Raw genomic sequence first — 18,650 nt, 5'->3', positions numbered from 1 at the left:
CACATTCTGCGACAGTGAGTGGATGAGTATGCACTCTTCCCTAGGCACTGCCTCACCCTCACGGATGGCATCCTGCAGCAGCCGCTCGCCACGAGGGGACTCGAGAGACTCAGAGCGGAAAAGGCCCCTGGGCAGGGTGGGCATGGGCCTCCCACTGCTGCCGTCGTCTTCCACCTGGAAGTGCGTCATCTCAGCGAACAGTCCGACCTTCTCTTGCAGCAGCTCCACCAGCGCCCGGTCTTTCTGTTGCAGCTCCACTGTGGATAAGGGACAGGGAAGCACACAGGGAAGCACACAGAAGAGCCGGCCGTGGAGCGGCAGCCCGCCCTCCCAGAGGCAGCCCTAGGGATTAGGGGCCAGGCCTGGGCAGAGTAGCAGGACTGAATTTTGATTTTTTGGTAATTATGAAAAAGAAAAAGATGTTTTTGGGAAAAGTGACATAGGCATTTTTGTTTTAAAAACAAAAGTAAAAAAGATTTGTGGCCTGAACCGGAGGTTGTCCCACAGTTTTCATCCCGTTCTTCCTTTAGCTAGAGAATGTGCACCAGTTTCACCCGGGCATGCGGAGCCTAGTTAGGCCACATTTCCCAACCAAATTTGCAGCTAGAATCTGCCACATGACTACATTTTGGCGATGGGTGCACCTTCCAAGTCTACACTCAAAAGAAAGGCATAAACACTCCTTGTTCCTTTACTCCTCTCTGCCCCCTGATAGCTGGGATGCAGATCACACCCTAACTAATATAAGGCCCTACAATAAAACGATAAGTTACTGTCTCGATCCTGGTCTTCCTAGTTCCCCTTCCCAGAGGCAGCCATAGGAATATCTTATCTTTGAAGAGATATTACAAACACACACATAATACATCTGACATATATTTATCCCCATCATTTTTACGCCAAAGGTAGCATATACTTTATGTTGTTTTAAACCTTGATCTTTTCTTTTTTAAAAAAACAGATTTTATTTATTTTTAGAGAGGGAAGGAAGGGAGAAAGAGAGGGAGAGAAACGTCAATATGCAGTTGCCTCTTGAACTACCCCCACTGGGGACCTGGCCAGCAACCCAGGTATGTGCCCTGACTGGGAATTGAACCGGTGACCCTTTGGTTCTCAGGCCAGCACTGAATCCACTAAGCCACACCAGCCAGGGCTAAACCTTGCTCTTTTCTCTTAATGATATATTTTAAATATTGACCTACATCAGCCCTCATAGAGCCATCTCATTTATTAAAATAGTTGCATATAATTCCATTGTGTGAATGTATCATAAATTACTTAACAAACTCTGTGGGTGGACTTACTCTTAATTCGCCGCAGGTAAGCCTCATCCTCTGTCTCAATCAGGGGGAAGTCCTCCCTGGATGGGCAGCTGGAAGTATAACAGATTGGGTGGGAGTAGTGGAAGGAAGCTAGGTTACAGACCAGAAACCAGCTTCCCTCCTTCCCAAACATGTGCTAGGCTTTCCTGGTAAGACCCATCAGCTACATGCCCTGGTTTCCTTCACTCTTGACCCTCCCCATTCCTCAGCACTGATCATCTGCATTTGCAGCTATGTATGGACCTCTCCTAAGGTCACCTGGAGACAGCACAGTGCAGAGGGGCAACTCCAGCCTTTGACATCTAGCAAACTGGGCTGATATCCTGGCGCCACTCTTTACCAGGTGATCAACTTTCTACTTCCTCATCTGAAAAATGGGGATACTATCTTACAGGTTTTTCATTAGGATTAAATGCAATAATGTAACAGTGCTTTTGACAATGGTGGAAGCTCAGTAAATTACAGTGAATAATTTTAATTATAATTTTAACAATCACAAATATTAATACTATTAATAAAGAAGCCACTGTGGACCTAATGTCAATGGGACAGGTATTTTGCATTGTTTTGCTAAAACAGGCAATTTCATAGTTTTGTATGCATTTCTGAAAATTTGGTTCAAAAGTCTAAATTACAGAAATTAAAAAATAGGTTTACATATAATAAAGTGGAGAAGAATCCATTTTTCTGAAAGCTAAAAAAGAATTATAAACATTCTAATTCAATCAGGATGTTTAATCGTCAAGAATCCATTTTCAACATTTTACATGTACTTTGCCTGACTGATTTTGTCGCAACAGACACGCAGTTGGGCGACCGCCGCAAATCTAACGGAGGTCCGACCGAGGTGAAAGAGTAGTTGCCTTAGCAGGCCGAGCAGTTCCCTCCCTGCCTCTATCGCATGGAGTTTGCTTTTATGAGACTTGCTCCTCTTATCCCCAGTATCAATGCTTTCATTTCTTTTTCATTCATTTTTAGAAAATAAAGGTAAAATGCAACACAACCCAAATAATAGCCCACTGCCTGCAGAACAAAATGTTAAGGCAGCTGAAATTGGACTGCCGGACTGACAGCTATTCCACCATATGACAGCTCAAAATATTCCTTTGCTTGTCAGCTCATGTTGCGTTTGAAAGGTGGTCAGGGTTGTCATATATGACAACATAAAGGATGACCTTTTCTGCCTTGGGCCATCCTGTCTTCCACCCAGCCTCCTCCTCCACCTCTGAACCCTAGGTCCTAATCCCAGGGAGGGCTGGGGCCTGGCCGGAAGCTGCAGGCACCCTGAGGCCACACATACTCACAGGCGCACACTCTGCTGAATGACTCGGATCCAGGTGCACCGGTCATCTCGCGATGCCGTGTGGACCTCATACATCTCAGGGGGCGCCGCGCTGATCAGAAACATCCCTTTCTCCTGGTTGGCAATGTCCCGAACGATGAGATTCTGCAGTGATACCACGGAGGGCTTGTCCTGTCAGTCAGGAGAAAGGAAGGGTTAAGCTTGGGAATCCTGATCCTTGGATATTCGGATGATCTTCAGTCCTGGAATAACCAAAAGAAAGAAGAGTCCGCCCACAGTACAAGATAAGAGCCCCAACTTTGGTGCCAGCCAGAGAGGACCTAGAAGCATGTGTGACCCTTGGCAGTTTAATTTACTTTTTTTTTTAAAGATTTTATTTATTTACTTTTAGAGACAAGGGAAGGGAAAGAGAGAGAGAGAGAAACATCAATGTGTGGTTGCCTCTCATGCACCCTCTACTAGGGACCTGGCCCACCACCCAGGCGTGTTCCCTGACTGGGAATCGAACTGGCAACCCTTTTGTTCACAGGCCTGCTCTCGATCCACTGAGCCACACCAGCCCATTTACAAAAAGGGGATATTAATTGGCCTTTCTCACCAGTGTGAAAGTGCCTGCACACAGTAACACTCCCCGTTACTTTTCCTATTTCTTCTTATTTTATCATAATAACGGGTACAATCATAGCGATCGGACTCCAGAGGACCCCAGGGTTTTTCGGACTCAGGTAGGAAACCAAAAAGGGCCTGAAACACCAGTCTGTGCTGAGAAAGGAGGCGGAAGGCCTCACCAGGGTAGGAAAGATGTACTTCTGGTCCTTCTCTTGGAGAAACACCAACACATCTGTCATCAGCAGCATCAGCACATCTGGCAGGGGGACAAAGGTGGGGAGAGCAGTCAGCATGAGAGGGTCTGAGCAGCGGTTCCCTCTTGCTCAAGGACCAGGCCGACCCTCTCTGCTCAGAGCTCCTGATCCCCCTTCCTGGCCTCTCTTCCCTTTGGTTGCTCCCTCCACCTGTGCAGACCTCGCACCTCCCCACTCTTACAGCTCGGAAAGCCAAGGGAGAAAAGGATGCACGTGCCAAGTAAAACAGCTTCTTGGGCTAGAAGAGACCATGAGATTAACCAACACCTGTGAAGACGGCCCTCTTTACCCAACTGAGGCAGGCTTCTTGACCTGGGGCCCACAGGCCCCTACCATGCCCATTGCTTGGCTCTAGAGGCTCTGCAAACCCTCTGAAGCTGAGAATGAAAATGATTCCCAGAGCAGGAGGGGCTGCCCTCTTTCAACTTTTCAGCCCTGTTTCTAACCCTAGCTAACCTAGGACCGTGGGGTTATCAGACCTCAATCCCCATGCCCAGCATACCCCCACTTCTCTTTCTGTGCTGGGGAGGCAGGGGAGTTTGGGCTCCTCGCCCCTCTCCCATAGTTGAACAATGCCATCTCCTCCCACCCCAGCAGCCCCCTTCACTTTCCTCCTCTGCCCCAAGTTCCAAGCTCTCAGACCCTATGAGGTCCTGCACTTTCAGACTGCACAGGAAACAAAGGTCAAGTCCATAAAACTCAGATGTCATGGTCAAGAAAACACACATTCACCCTACTCCCTTGGAGATCATACTGAACTGTGGGCACACAGAAAGGAAGGGTTTCTGCTAAATGCTTCAGAAATAAAGATCTCCAGTCTTGCTAGTTTTGACCTCCCCCTCAAGGCTTATATTCTTAGCTGCCGTGAGGGACAGATGGGAAGGAGAGAAAGGGATGAAGGAAAGAGGCTGGTGAAGAAGACTGCCATCCCCAAGTGCATGGTGATTCCACCGTGGGACAGGGGCTTGGCCAGGCTCCGGCCTCAGGGCACACGACCTCAGGGCCCATTCCTCACCCCAAGCTGAGCCTGCTACTGCCTCCCCCTGATTTAGGTAGGAAAGACTTGGTCAGTGCCATTCGGGAAGAGAGCCTTGGAAAGTCTGCTGGTGCCCCCAACACACCCCCTGGCTCTTCTGTCTTCTCATCTGTCCATCCTTTGCTGGGCTCCCCCCCCCACCTGTGGGCCTTCCCAGCTCTGTCTCCAAAGCTCCTGCCCATTCCCCAGCCTGGTGGCTGGGACTCCAGTGGATAGAGCCAGCTGCCCAAGCCTGTCCTATGGTCCTGGAGTTTCTCTGTGTTCCTCATCAAAATTGGCAGCTCTCTGGGCATGAAAGGACCAAAGAAATGAATAAATACTGACAAGGAAACCCCTGTGCGGTGCATGAAGTTAAACCCAGAGTGCAGACTTTCACTGAAACAAAGACCATGCTTTTTCCTCCCACCAGGCCTCACCCTGGGTATAAGGCTACACAGAGAGATCTAAGGGCTGGTCTCTCTCTCTCTCTCTCAATCTCTGACTGCAAACTCTTGCTTGGTCTGCCAAGGTGACCACTGACCTTTGAAGCGGCCAGTCGCTGTCTTCCAGAGCAGGCAACCATCATGGATAAGCTTGCGCCGCAGAAGCTCCTCTCGGCCAAAGGGGCCCTTGCCAGGCACCGGTGTCTGGGCCCGGGGGTCCATGCGGGTATAGATCTCCTGCAGGCGGGCTCCCTTCTCCAGCTCATGCACGTCCTGGTCCACATTGGACAGCAGCTCCTTCACCAGCCCCAGAGCTGTCGTTAGGTCCCGGCGCTCTTCCTCAAGCCCTGGCACCGAAGTCGGAGTGAGGGATGGCTCAGCCAGGCAGCTTCACCTCAGCCCCAATTCCCATCTAGTCTCAATCCCACCGTCAGAGGCTGCCCAGGGTTCCACATCTGTCCCTATCTCTTCTCTTGTCATCCCAAGCCTTTTCATATCCCAGACAGCCCTCACCCCGTCCTCTCCCTCTCACCATGGGAATGCTGCAGGATCCGGCTGATGAGCACTGGGTACTTGGTGATGCGCTGGGTCACCAGCAGGATGCACTCCTGTACCCCATGCCGCTTCAGCACAGCCAAGCGGGTCACTTTCTACAAGGGCAGAGGCAGGGCTCAGGGCCAGAGTGGGCCAGAGGGAAGGGCCACGTGGAGAACGCTGAACTTGGGAGCCTACGCTCTGGTGCTAGCCCTAACTTGGCCATCGACCTCATGCTGGCTCAGGTGAGTGCATCGGGAAAATGAGGATACGATGCCACAGGTTTGCTGTGAGGACAATCAGACCAAGTAGTGAAGAGCTCTTGCTCGACTGCCACGAGGGCACCACGAGGGCGCCACGAGGGGCACCACGAGCGCATGGTCCAGAGAGGCTGGTGAACACCTAGTCTGCATGTGGGCGCAGCACACACATGCACCCCATGAATAAGGGAGGCCGAGTTTGTGTCCTGGAGAGGTTTGCTTACCCGGATGAACTGCTGGAAGCGTTTGTCTCGGGCATATAGCTCCTTATAGAGCTTTAAGGCCTTGGTGTGGCGGCTACAGAATTCTGAGTAGGTCTTCCGCATCTGCTCTGCACTGGCACCTGAGAACTGTAAGTTGGGGGAGCAAGGCTGGGTCAGCATATCCCCCAAAGCCATTCCTTATCCCCTGATACCCTCTGGTCTCTGGCCAAATAGGCTGGCTTCCTGCCTCTCCAGATCTCCCTGGCTCCACCCCCTAGAGCTTGGAGGCAAGAAATGCCCACTCTAGTCAAACTTCCTCCCATGCGTGTAGCCCATGGGCCCTCCCTTTTCTCACCTGGCTGATGAGGAGGTCACCCAAGCGAGGAATGACGAAGTTCCGTGTGCTGCCAGGGCACAGGGCCTGACGTCGGCGGTCTAACAGCTGGCTAAGGAAGCGGGTATGGATGTCACTGAGCTCATCCGCACAGGGGAACAGGCCCTGGACCACTCCTGGCTCCAGCTGTAGCTCTTCCAGCATCCCCGTGCGGAAGAGGCGGGTCATGATTTTCAACGTCCGCACGTGGTGCAGCTCCGTCTGGATTAACTCTGTGTGGACAGCAGGACGTCTGACCTCTGTCTTGCTTGGCCACAATTGGAGGGACCTAGGCTGGGGGCCTCGGAGCTCTCTGTGAGGTTTTCAAGGTTCCTTCCAGGTTAACATTCTGCATTATTATGACCTTAGATCATTTACTACTTTTTTTTCTTTTTTGATTTTGAAAGTACATTTATTAAAGCTCAGGACAGTAAAACAAGCAAGGGCTTAGCTTAGAAGAAGCAATAGGAGAGCCTAGAAGGGGCTGCTTTTGCTCACTGGAAAGTCAGAGCAAGGGGCCTTGGAGACAGATTCAGGGCGTTAGCCCAGGATGAGCTGTCGCTGCCATTGCTCCCCTGGTTGCAAGTCTCGTGGGGACCCTTAAGAGTTTGGGAGATGCTCCCAACCCCCCAGAGACGGAAGAACAGTGTGGGGTGCAGTCCTGAGAGGGCGAGCGTGACTGGCCTTAGAGCACTTTCTAACCACTTTTACCCTGACGACTGTCTTCTCAAGTGGTAAGCGGTTTTAGGGCGAGAACCACGTGTCCTCTGCATGTCTGGGTCTCCCAGGCCCTAGCATGGTGTCGGGCATGGAACGGACACAGAGTAAAGACTAGGAACTGACCTGAATGAAGGGATAAGGGTAGAGCCTCGGAGGGCAGTGGAGTAAGAGGGAAGGGTCTTGGGGCTGGGGGCTGGCAGAGGAACGGCACTGGCAGGGCCTGGCGAAGGAAGAGAATCTCGGGGAGGTCTTGCTCACCATAGATGACATCCTGCTGCTTCATCACCTCCTTTTTGTGCTGCTGCAGGAAGCTGCTGTCCACAGCGAGGCTCCAGGAATCAGCTGCAAAGTCCTTCTCATCCATCTCAAAGTCACTCATCAGCTCATTGTAGATCACCTCTGCACCTGACCGTCAGCGGGGGGAACAACTCAGAGCCAATCCCCGAGATCCCAGATCTTCCTCGAGCCCTGTTCCCAGGCTGCCCACCAGCTCCTCCCCACCAGGCATCCCCCAGGCCCCGCGCAGTCACCTTCATCAATGAGCGACTCTACGGACAGGGTTCGGTTCCGCATGTTGAGGGAGTCTGTGGACTGGGAGAGGATCCGGCGCAGCCCCAGCGGAGACTCATCATTGAAGTGTCTGAGGGAAGTGGGGGCCGACCGCATCACCCCAACGCAGGTAAGAGCCCTTCCCAGGAGCGGAGCCACGGCCAGGATCCAACAGGCAATCACCCTGAGTTCTCCGTACCTGTCTGTCTATGATTCTGAACCCAGGGATATAGACAGCAAGGACCTCTCAGCCCCTCCGGTCTCCACTGCCACACTCTCTGCCTGCCTGGCTCCCCCTTCCCCAAGCAGAGGCTCACCCAGCAATGTTGGTAGTAGAAACACTCTTGGCTAAAGACAAGGAGGAGCGGCCACGGCGGGAACCAAGCAAGGACTGCCGGAAGCTGTCGGAGGGATAGATGGCAGAGCTCGGCCGCTCCCGAGTGGTGGCTGTCCGGGGATACAAAGCGGGCAAATATCAAACTTGGTGCCTTCCCAGGTGTCAGGCCCCCCAGGCTCCAGACTAGAGGTGAGGCCTCCTCTCCCACCCTGCCCGTAGCCCACTCTAGCCAAAGGAAGACAATCATCGTCATGTCACCTCACATTTGTGCAATACTTTTAATACACAAAGAGTTTTTCTTGTCTTATCTCTTCCCCGCAATATGCCTATGAGCAAACTGAAGCTCAGAAAAGTTACAAGACTTCTCTAAGGTGACTCAGCCAGTGGCTGAGCAGGGACTCAGATTCTGGTCTTTTTGACTAAGCACCATGCTCTTCCTGTCCTACCAAAACTATCTGAACTGACACCTGACAGCTGCCACGAACACCCAAATGCAGTGCAAATAATAATAATAAAGCAGGGTGACCAGGCTCAAATGACCAGCCATCCCAAGCCCTCACCCCCCTTTGGATTCTCCTGTTCTTCTGCCTTGCCCCCTAAGCCCAAGAGTCTGGACATCTCACCATCTGCTTCCAGTTAAGGGGAGGAAGGTGCTGAGCCAGGGAGCAACCCCAAAGGGGCAGCAGAGCCCATGGGCAGAAAGGCTTGGGTCCAGGGCCCCACGGGGGGGCTCCTGCACTCCCTCACTACTCACTCTTACTGCGGAGCGAAACAGACTGCAAGGCAGTATTGTTCTTCAGCAGCGCAGCTTTCTGTTGCTGTGAGACAGAGCAAGAGAGAGATACCAAGGACAGCTGTCACCCGGGAGTCACCCCCACGGGCACAGGGCAGGAGTTGGGCAGCTGGCCCCCTGAGGGCGTCGGGGTGGCTGAGCCCAGTGCTGGGGAGATATGCCTCCAGCCACAGGCTGGCCCGCTGAGGGCCTGAGGTCTGCGGGTGAGGGTCTGGGCTGCCCATGGCAAGGACAGGGGTTAAGGAACACAGGGTAGGAAATGAATGAAAAAGGTATGAGGGCACCGCATACTCACTACCCTCTCCCCCAGCCCTCGGCCCTCCCTGCCATCTCACCTTCTGCTTGACCTTGGTACAGTTGGCGAGGGTGTCTTTACAGCGGTTGTGGATAGTCACATTGCAGGCTGGGAGGGTGGGGTAAAGAGGGTGAAGGGAGGGCCGGGTGGTGCAGGAGGGGACACACCCAAATGCAGACACCCATCTCCCCCTGGCCACACAGTCTCAGACCGTCCCCCCTGCCCAGACTTCTCAAACATCACCGCACCCGAGCCCTCTCCTCCCGCCTCCCCCTTCCTTAAAGCAGGAAGTGAAGTGAGGAGGCGCACGTGCTGACCACAGTGACGCAGTCAGGGCAGTGGGCAGTCCTGCCTCGAAGGTGACCTGAGGGGCAAACTGCAGGGAAGGAGGGATTACTGGCTGCCAGAGATGAGCTCTAGATGCACAAAGGTGGTTGAGAATGGCAGATGGAAGAGAGGACGCCCACGGGACAGAAGATGGCACAGGAGCAGCTGGGATGGGGGCTAGGGGCCGAGGGAGAAAATTAACATTCCCCGAGCATCCAGTAGATATTCCCCATTTACTTGGTCCTCACAACCCTTGAAGGCAGACTCAGTTATCCTCATTCCAGAGATGAGGAACCTGTCCTAGAGAGGTTAGATCATCTGCCAGAGGTCATACAGCTTGAGGTACAGCTGGTATTTCAACTGAGATTGAGTCCAAAGGCTGTGCTCTCTCTGTCAGACCCCACATCTGCCCGAGAACACCGGCTATACCTGATCAGTGTGAGGGCTAATGGGCCCAGTGGTGAGCGGGCACAGGCCCAGCCCCACCCCTCCCTTCCTCTCCACTGCTCGCCTTCTGCACTGCTCAGCTTGCTCTGCCTCCAGTCAATCCGCCTTCCAGCTTCCAGGCCCAGGGAGTGGTGTTCCCCAGCTAAGGTGAACCCAGAGCTCTCACACTCCACCTGCTCCTCCCCTATCAGCACAACACACCTCGCCACGGGGGAAGAGAGGGGAAGACAGGAGAGGAGAGGAGAGGAGCAGCAGCCAAGCCTAGGCACTGGGATCACTGGCTGTCCCTTTCCCCTGACATGCCCTCCGCCCTTGGCCCTCTCCGGCTTCCCCTCCCCCTTCCAACAACACCGGAAACTCTGCTAACTCCTTCAGACAATACCCAGCACCTCGCTCACTTCCACAAATACAAGGCAAGCGGGGGAGGGCAGAAGGGCAGACAGAAGTGGGGACAGGGGTGCCCCCATCCCCCTGGAGCTCCCTTCTCCGACACCCCCCACACCCAGTGTCTCTGGAGTGAACCTCCGCTTTCCACCTGCTCTGAAAATAGCACTTACTGGCTGCCCGCCCCACCGGTTTCCCTGGCAACAAGCTCTGGATGGGGAATTTTGTCAGGTCTCTAGAGGGCTCTAGATTGGGGTTCCCTCCTCATCCTCCTAAGTCTAAGTTGAGCAACAAGAAAGTAGGGAGGCCTCACTGGTTCTTTCTTGGGGTTCCTTTCCCAGTCCCTGAGGGACTCAGAGGCTAGAACTGCAGTCTCACTTTTCAGCAGCAGCTCACGACACCTCAGCCCTGCTCTCATCACAAGCAGCTCTTGGCCATAAACTGGGGGTGGGGGATGGAACAGGGCAGGAACCCTCTGTATGGGCACACAGGCATCGGGGAAGGAAAAACTGTACTTCTGAAATGCAGGGCTACCCTGTGTGGGTGCAGGTCAGGAGTCCTAACCCTCACCCCCCCGGAACACACACACCCTTGCTGTGTGCCCTCTTCCCACGGCGTGTCAGTTAGTCTCGAATGTGAAACAGAGGGTCCTAAGCCCTCTTTTTCTAAATCTCCCAGAGATTTAGAGATTTCATGCTCCACCCACAGTGAACAGAAAGGGAGGGGCAGAGGGTCCCTGAAGCCCTCAATGTCCAGTTCTGCCGGAAGATAGGCAGAGACAGCTGCAAAGTCGGTAGCTTGCCACCCAGCTCTCCTATCCTCCCCCCACCTGCCCTCACATACATTCTTGCTTCTTCTCCAATCAGTCCCCCTAACCCTCAGCAGCTGTTCAGGGAGCCAGACACACCCAGAGGATGACAGCTGCACAGGGAGCCATCCCAGCCTCTGCTCCCAGATAGTCCTGCTCATGCTGTATTCCGACAGCCACTGCCCGTCCTCGAGAGGAAGGGAGCGAGGGATCAAGCATCTGGCCCCGGCATTGGGTCCCTGCTGGGACTCTGAGTGGAAAGCGACCCCTATGGATCCAGGGCGGAAAGGACAGATGGGAAGATTAGGGTCAGTGGGCACCAAGTCAAAGTGACATTCGGGGCCAACTTACTTGGGCAGATGAGGGCCTCCTTGGCTGTGATGCTCTTGTTACAGGCATAGCACATGGTCATGCCCGAAACGGAGATGGTGGTGAAGAGGTGCCCGTTGGTATAGCGGGCATCCTTGGCTTCCTTCATCTTTTCCTTTTCCCGGGTCTGTGGAAGGGGTGAGAGAGATAGTAAGTGAGCTGGAAAACGCCAGAGTGCCCGAGAGGTCCAGAGAGACAGGCCAGGGAAGACGCCGGAAAGACACCACTGCTGGAAGCAGAGCCCGCCGCAGCCGTCCAGGCCTGACCAGGCCAGCCCCGAGGGCCTGGCTGGCCCCTGGCCTACCTGGCCCCTGCGGCTGGGCTGCCTCCTGTTGCCACTCATCTCCCCAGCTCTAGACCTCGGCGTCCTCACTCTACCTCCCAGCCCTAGCTCCGCTCGCCCCCAAGCTGCTGTGCTCTCTTCTCTGTGCCAGGGGAATATGCGCAGAGAGAAAGGGAGAGCAGGCGAAGCAGAGGGTGCCAGCTCACCAGAGCTTTCAGATCTATGGGAGTTAGCTCTTCTTATCACCATGACAACTGGAGTTGGGGTTGGAGTCGCTGTCTGTCTCTGAGGCAGTCACAGTGGGGGGGCAGGAGATTCCCTTATTAGATCGGAGGAAAGGGGCAGCATGCCTCCACTACCACCTTCAACCCAGAGGCAGGGTCCCAAAGCTCTGAGTCTTCCACACACACTCAAGGTACGGGAGCCTCGAGGCAGGAGGCAGGAGGCAGGAGGCAGCGAGTTCTCTGCTCACCCTGAGGGAGGAGGAGGAGCCTGGTTTTGGCCTTGGGTCACTCCCCCTCTCCTCCTCTGGTGGTTTAAGGAAGGAAACCCAGCTGGCTGGGTGTCACTTCTGGCAGGAAGTCTCTCCTGCAGTGTAGCTTTTCCCTCTCTCATACAACCCTCCAAAACCTAGGGTAGCTCCTTCTATTCCTCCTCACCCAATGAGTTTCCTCCATCCCAGAAGTACCTTCCGGCAACCACCCTCCGTCCTCCAGCTGCAACATCAGTTTCTCCGGCTCTGGTCTCCCAAGATGGGGCCCACTGTGCACCCTTCCTCAAAACCTCAGAGGTGCGCTGCTCCCATCTCAGCTCTCTTCTCCTGCTCTGCTCCGACCTCTGCACCTCTTTTTGTCCCTCTGTAAGCCCCTGACTTCCCTGAAAGCCTGAGAAGGTGAGAAGATGGGATATCATCCTTCCCACCTATTCCAGGGCCTTCTGTGGCGGTCACCTCAGATTCTGGAATTTTCCCTCCATTCTTAAGAGGAAGTTGAGCAGGAATAGGTGCCAACAAGACCACCCTCTAAGGTTTCTTGGCTTCTCAGAACCAACAAATGGATCATGTGGCTGAAGCCAAGGGTACAAGCCTGAAATTGGAGGACACGGGTGGGGCCTGAGACAGAGAATTAGAACTCCAGGAAGAGTTCTCAAGATGGACCTTAGGGGCCCAGTCCTGCCTCTCAGTCCAGGCACACTAGTAGTTAAGAGGTTGTGGAGGGCCACGGACGCACTGGTCTGGTGCTTATGGTAGAAAAGGGAAGTGTAGAGGGACTGAGTCAACACCACTGGGGCCAGGGGGCACTGGGCCACAGTGCCCTAGCTCAGCCTCCAGACTGGGTGGCCCAGAATTCTTCCCTCCCCTGCCCCCCCTCCTGAGAGTTCTTAAGTCACTCCCCACCCAGATCATCCATTTTTCTCCTCTCCTCCTCTTTCTCCTCCTATCTCCTGCTCTCCTCCCCACCCCATACCTTCCCTTCTCTACTCCTCCACCTCTGCCTTCCCTTTCTCACCCTGGCTTCCCCTCCACTGCTCTTGGCCCTCTCCCTCCCCGCTCCTCCTCCTGGGCCTGGTTAAGAAGGCTGACCAGCCTCTAACTCTAGCCTCCAATATTCTAAGCCTCCTTTCTTCTTTCTCTTTTTCAAAGATTTTATTTATTTTTAGACAGAGGGAAAGGGAGGGAGAAAGAAAGAGAACATCAATGTGTGGTTGCCTCTTGCATACCCGCCAACTGGGGTATCTGGTCCACAACCCAGATATGTGCCCCGACCGAACCAGCGACCTTTTTGTTCGCAGGCCCGCACTCAATGCACTGAGCCACACCAGCCAGGGCACCCCCCTTTTTCTATTCTGGAACCCAGATACCTGGACTACTAGAAGATTCTCCTTTTGGTCCAGCCTCCATCTGTCTTGCTCTTTACTAGATCAAACCCTTCTCCGAATAATAATAACCTTACAGAACCTCAAAGAACAAGGCCAAATGTTCCTTTCTCCCTGCCACACACACTCAAACCTCCCCTCCTCACCTGCCCGCCCAGTTTTCTCTAGGACACAAACAAAAAGTCTGAGCACTTGTTATGTTGGACTTAAAAGCAAGCAAACAAATACATGAGTATTGATATAATAATCATATTTTTTAAAGTAAGATCTAAATCAAGGTCAACTCCAGCATGGGCAGTGCTACAGATCTACCCTAACGCGGCCACCACTCTCCCTGCCCTCCCTGGACCCCTGCCCCCCAACCCTAGGCCTCCAGGAGCACTCCCCCCAGAGGAGGCGGAGCAGGGACGGAGAGGCCTGGGGCTGCCAAGGAGGGGGTCCATAGTGGTCCTCCCTCTCTGGCTTCAGTGCCCCAGTAGACAACCTAGGTACTCTGTGTCCAGGCTTCTCGACCTCCCAACACTCACCCTCTCTCCAAGTGACCCCCTCTCTGAGTGGGCCAGCAGCGGGCAGCAGCCACAGCAACAGCACATCCCAACACAGGCACTGCCCAGCAGTGAGCGGCCCTGGCACTGCCCAGCACTATTGTCCTGGAGGCAGACTGTGCCCGCCCCAGGGCTCAGGCTGGTGAAGACAGGAAGACACAGGGCCTGCTCACCAGGGGTGCCTGCTCCGGAGAAGGACTGAATTGGTTTGTTTGGTTCTTGGTCCTACTCTTTTCCAGGTATTCTGAAGATAATCATATTGGTCCCCCATTTACTCACCCGCCACCAAGACAGCCCTTCACCTCCATGCCCCAACCTGTCCACCAAGGGCCCATCACCCCCGCCCCCCCCCCCACCAGATTCCACAACACCCAGCACCTCAGAGGCCCTTCCTGCTGAATTCAACACCCTGCTGGTCAGGGTCTACAGTCATTCTTTCTCAGAAACCCTCAGGGCAGGTCCTTCTTGCTACACAGCCTCCATCCACACCACAGCTACATCAAAGATAAAGTGAATGAAGCAACCAGGACAATGGATGGTACACAACAGGCCCTCAATACAGGTTTGGAAAGGACAGAAAGGAAGCAAGGAAGCATAGGTGGATGGATAGACAGACAGATAGATGGATGGACACCCAGACAAAGGCTCCCAGCAGCACCCTCACTCCTTTCCTAAGGGCCCTCAGTTCTCCTTCCTCCCTCCTCCTGATGGCTCCGCCCCTCCTCCTGATGGCTCCGCCCCTCCTCCTACTTCCTCTGAGCTTAGACCTGGGGGCCAGAAGGCGGCCAACCCAAACCTTCCTGCACTGTCCTCCCAGATCTTGGCCACTTTTGGAGAAAGACAGACAGGGTAAATGGCAGAGGGCATTGTGGCTGGTGGCCCCCAAACCCAAGGCAGAGGCAGTCTCCCCACTTGTCTGACTTTGTCTCCCCAGATGAGAGAAGAGGAAAACAGTAACATAAATGAAGGACAAGGCTCTGCCAAAGCCTGGACCTGGGCATCCCGCCCTCCCAGGGGGCGGCAGGGGGCGGCAGGGGGCGCCAGGAGGCGCCAGGGCCTCTCCAAGGCAAAGCCTAAGCTCTCAGCTGCCCTTGCTCCTGCATCGTGTGTGTCCAAACCAAGAGCTCTAGGGGAGCCACGGGCTACTCAAAATTGTCCCTGCTCCGGCTGCAACTGGCAGCTGCCCCTTCCTCAAGATGGGAAGGCCTCTGTCTAGGTCCTCTGTATGGCAACCAGAGGCCCTGGAGAGTTTGACCGGGATTTGAATCATCTGTGGCTCAGCCTCTGGCCAGTAGGAGTGCAGAGTCGTAGGCCGCGAGGGCCATGAGTCACGGGGATGAGCTACAGGGCTGGGAAATGAGCAGCAGTCCTGCCATGGGACTGAGAGGAGGGCTAGGATGGTCTCCGCAAGGCTCTGTCCTTTATGAGCTTCCAAGGACAAGATAAAGAAGGCTCAGGAGAAGGCAGCCAACTGAAACACGGACGCTGAAGCCAGACACACAACACGCAAAAATATCGCTGAGCACACAAAGGCTCCTAATAAATGCTTGCTTGATGAATGAGGATGAGACACTGGGCAATGGGGGTGGGCACACTGGTGAAGCAGAAGAGGGGTGCTAAGGGCTATTGGGAATAAAATCAGGCTAGAGACCCTGAGACCCAGGCATCCTGGACCCCAGCCTGCCCCCAACCCCGCCACACCTGTCGGGTGAGGAGAGGGAGCCCAGTGGAGGGGTGGGGGAGTGATGCAGACAGACAGGCATTTGTGCAAGCGAACAATAGCCGTGCCAGGGCTCCCTGCCCTCCTGGCACAAGGCAGGCCGGTGGAGCTGGGAGGGGGGCAGCTGCGGTCTGCAGGCCCCCTCCCCCAAGAGACATAAACAAACCCAGAAAGGCCCAGCCAGCTCCTCTCAGCCATTTCTCTTATCAGCCCCGGAACTTGGAACGATCTGCTCACTCGAGCTCCTGGACGACAGAGACTGAAGCTAAGAATGGAACAGTTTTCTCATGTCCTGCTTTGGCGACCACCATTCAGAGCAGTAACTCAGAACATCTGGGGATGGACAGACAGACACACACATATATACCCCAACACAGGTCATGTGCATGCATGGGACTCAAACATTCAGACCTGTCCCCTCCCTGATTCCAAGGTGAGGGATCCAGGGAAGCCAGGGGAACCGAGATCAGACCCCTCTTTAAATCCTTTGGTCAGCCCCAGAAGGTTCCTCTCTAGGCTCATCCAACTTCTCTGTCGTCACTGCGCTCAGTGACTTCCCTAAGCTTTCGGCTCCCTTCCCCCATCCTTGCTTCTCCCCTCCCCCTCAGCTCTTTCCCTCACCTCCATGACCCCTAGAATCTTTTCCTATGACCCCAAAAGCTTCAGCTTCCTGGGGATCCCAAACTCTCCAACTTCCCCCCAAACTGCCACCCCCCTCAGCTCTCTCCTGGGCTCACCCAGCCTTCCTCTGCGGCTCCACTCCCAGTCCTGCACACAAAGCCAGCCACCTCTCCATTATTCAGGACAAAGAAATGGCCTCTCTCCTTTCCTACTCCACCTGCTCACCACACTCCAATGCTGGGGTCCTAGAGATTCCAAGGGGACCCCCCAGCCTCCACAGCCATCTCTGGACCTCTGGCCCCTGCTTGCTCCTAGGCAGGAAAAGGCCCTTTGTTCTGTGAGAGGAATAAAGGTTAGGGTTTGGGGGAGGAGAAAAGGAAGGACGGGGTGGGGGTGCTAAAGAGAGAGAGGGGATCTCTGGATTTGGGCCTGTGGAGGTAGGAAGTAGAGTAGAGAGAACAGAGGGGGTGGAGGGCTGAAGACAGCCTGAAAGAATAAAAATGGACTGAAAGGAAAACAGAAGCATGAGGAGGGGGAGCCACACAGAAAGGCTCTGTGAGGGTGGGAAGGAAAAAAGGTTTGACTTCAATTTCTTCTTCTACAAGGAGGTATTAAGGAATAAGGAAAGAAATGGGGGTCAAGGCTTAGCTCTGAGCCCCCCCCCAAAAGGTAGCAGGAGAGACCATCTTCCTCAAATAATCTCATTTCCACAGGCCCCCCTGCACTTCCCACCACAGTATAAAAAGAAAAGAGACAGCTGGTGTGCATGGGGGAGGGGGAGAGGGGATCCAGGGCTTGTTGGCTAAGAACCAACTCCCCCCTCTGTAACCACAGCTTTCCGGAGGTGGCCCTCCCCTTCCGATCAGCCCAAACTGACAACCACTCTCCTCCAGTGGCCTTTTTGCCCTCAAAAGTCCACCCACTCAGCCACCCACCCCTCGGGCCCCACCAGATCCCCAACACTCCCCTGCTATGGCCACCCCAGGTTAGAAAGAGCAGAGTGGCAAGACCCCCGAAACAAACCAACAAAACCAGCTTGAGGATCCAGGTGTCTGGTACCCCAGCCCCTCCCAATAACAGAAAAAGGATCCCCAGTATCTTCCCAGAACCCCTGTCTATAGCCTCTCTCTCCAGGTCTGTCTCCCGCTGGCTCCCCTGTGACTTTCCTTTTCAGGGTGGAACCAAATTTCCGTGGTTTCAAAAACCTCTCCACCCCCCTTGGCTCTACTCCAGGGTCTCAGCTCAAACCGTTGAAAAATAAACAGACTTTCAGAGCTGGGGCCTGGCCTGGCACAGGGTTGAGAAGAGCCTGCCTGCCATCCCACTGTTCCCCCACACTTCAGCCCTCCCCAGTCGTCAGTTTGTCTCAGGCCCTACTTGAATCCCAAGCTGCTTTCCTGTTAGCAGAAGCTTATCCCAACCCCCTAAGGAAAAGTTCTAGGATGAAACCTTTCCCAAGTTAGCCTCAAGACAGGTAGGCAGGCTAGGAGCTAGGAGTGGGTGGATTTCCACCATCCTTGAGGGCTCCAAAGGGTTCTGCTTCCTTGCCTGAAGTTGCTGGTAGTGACCAGCATATGGTGGGAGCCCTGGGCAGGGCACCAGGGTCCTGAGGTGGGCGAGAAGCCAGAGATTAAACCAGTTATGGGCTGCACCCTGGCCTTTCCTAGAATGGCTCCAGTGTGGGTGCCCCAAGTGGCTGGGAGATGCTGTCCGCATGCACCACCTTCCTCCCATCTCTCACTTATTCACCTACAAGTCAGCTGAATCACTTCCTGGGCCCGTGGGGTAGTAATGGCCTTTGGGAGGGGGCCTGGGTACACAGACAGGGATAAAGGATACTTGGAAAGGAGTGGTCAGATAGGGGTGGGGGAGACGATAAATTATACTCCCAGACTCTGAAAATGGTAGGTGAACATGCCCAAAGGAAGAGATGAGGGAGCTGGCAGGCGGGAGGGGCAGGAGGGACAGAGAGGGCACAGTGCCCAGTGGGTCAGCCTAATGGTTTCAGGTTGTTTGGGGTTGTTAAAACAAGGAGTTCAGAAGCTGGTGGGGCCGGTAGGGATGGGGGATCCTGTGTTGCAGGTACAGAGGTGCTCAGGGCCCCTAAGGATGAAGGAAAGGATAGCAGCTACACAAAGACCTCTGCTCCCTTCACCTGAGAGCAACGGGCTTGCGGAAAACTAAGCCTTCCCTGACCCCAGCCACCCGCCTACCAGAGAGAACTGAATCACAGCTGGAAAGTCCATTTGCAAGGAGGAGCT

At 54.3% G+C, this 18,650-nt stretch overlaps 1 protein-coding gene across 9 annotated transcripts in view; it reads right to left on the bottom strand.

The window, feature by feature from the left end:
- The window catches only part of ARHGEF2 (Rho/Rac guanine nucleotide exchange factor 2), a 50,759-nt gene that overhangs the window by 3,872 nt on the left and 28,237 nt on the right, over nt 1-18,650 (bottom strand). For 4 of the 9 annotated variants that reach the window (XM_053914570.2, XM_053914571.2, XM_053914569.2 and 1 more), the window contains 14 exons: nt 11,328-11,472; nt 9,051-9,118; nt 8,677-8,740; nt 7,903-8,032; nt 7,567-7,676; nt 7,295-7,441; nt 6,299-6,549; nt 5,965-6,090; nt 5,479-5,596; nt 5,045-5,293; nt 3,414-3,490; nt 2,627-2,796; nt 1,305-1,372; nt 57-257 (listed from right to left, as the gene is read on the bottom strand). In XM_053914570.2, coding sequence (XP_053770545.1) covers nt 57-257; nt 1,305-1,372; nt 2,627-2,796; nt 3,414-3,490; nt 5,045-5,293; nt 5,479-5,596; nt 5,965-6,090; nt 6,299-6,549; nt 7,295-7,441; nt 7,567-7,676; nt 7,903-8,032; nt 8,677-8,740; nt 9,051-9,118; nt 11,328-11,472 — 1,924 coding nt within the window. Of the gene's footprint in view, nt 1-56; nt 258-1,304; nt 1,373-2,626; nt 2,797-3,413; nt 3,491-5,044; nt 5,294-5,478; nt 5,597-5,964; nt 6,091-6,298; nt 6,550-7,294; nt 7,442-7,566; nt 7,677-7,902; nt 8,033-8,676; nt 8,741-9,050; nt 9,119-11,327; nt 11,473-11,834; nt 12,014-14,030; nt 14,313-16,505; nt 17,315-18,650 lie in introns of those variants that run through there. The other 5 variants (XM_045204614.3, XM_045204635.2, XM_053914573.2 and 2 more) reach the window with 4 other exon arrangements.

The sequence above is a fragment of the Desmodus rotundus genome, chromosome 12 (assembly GCF_022682495.2).
Source record: "Desmodus rotundus isolate HL8 chromosome 12, HLdesRot8A.1, whole genome shotgun sequence".
Taxonomy (NCBI): Eukaryota; Metazoa; Chordata; class Mammalia; order Chiroptera; family Phyllostomidae; genus Desmodus; species Desmodus rotundus.
The sequence above is the reverse complement of the archived record's forward strand: the minus strand, read 5'-3'. Positions and strand labels throughout refer to the sequence as shown.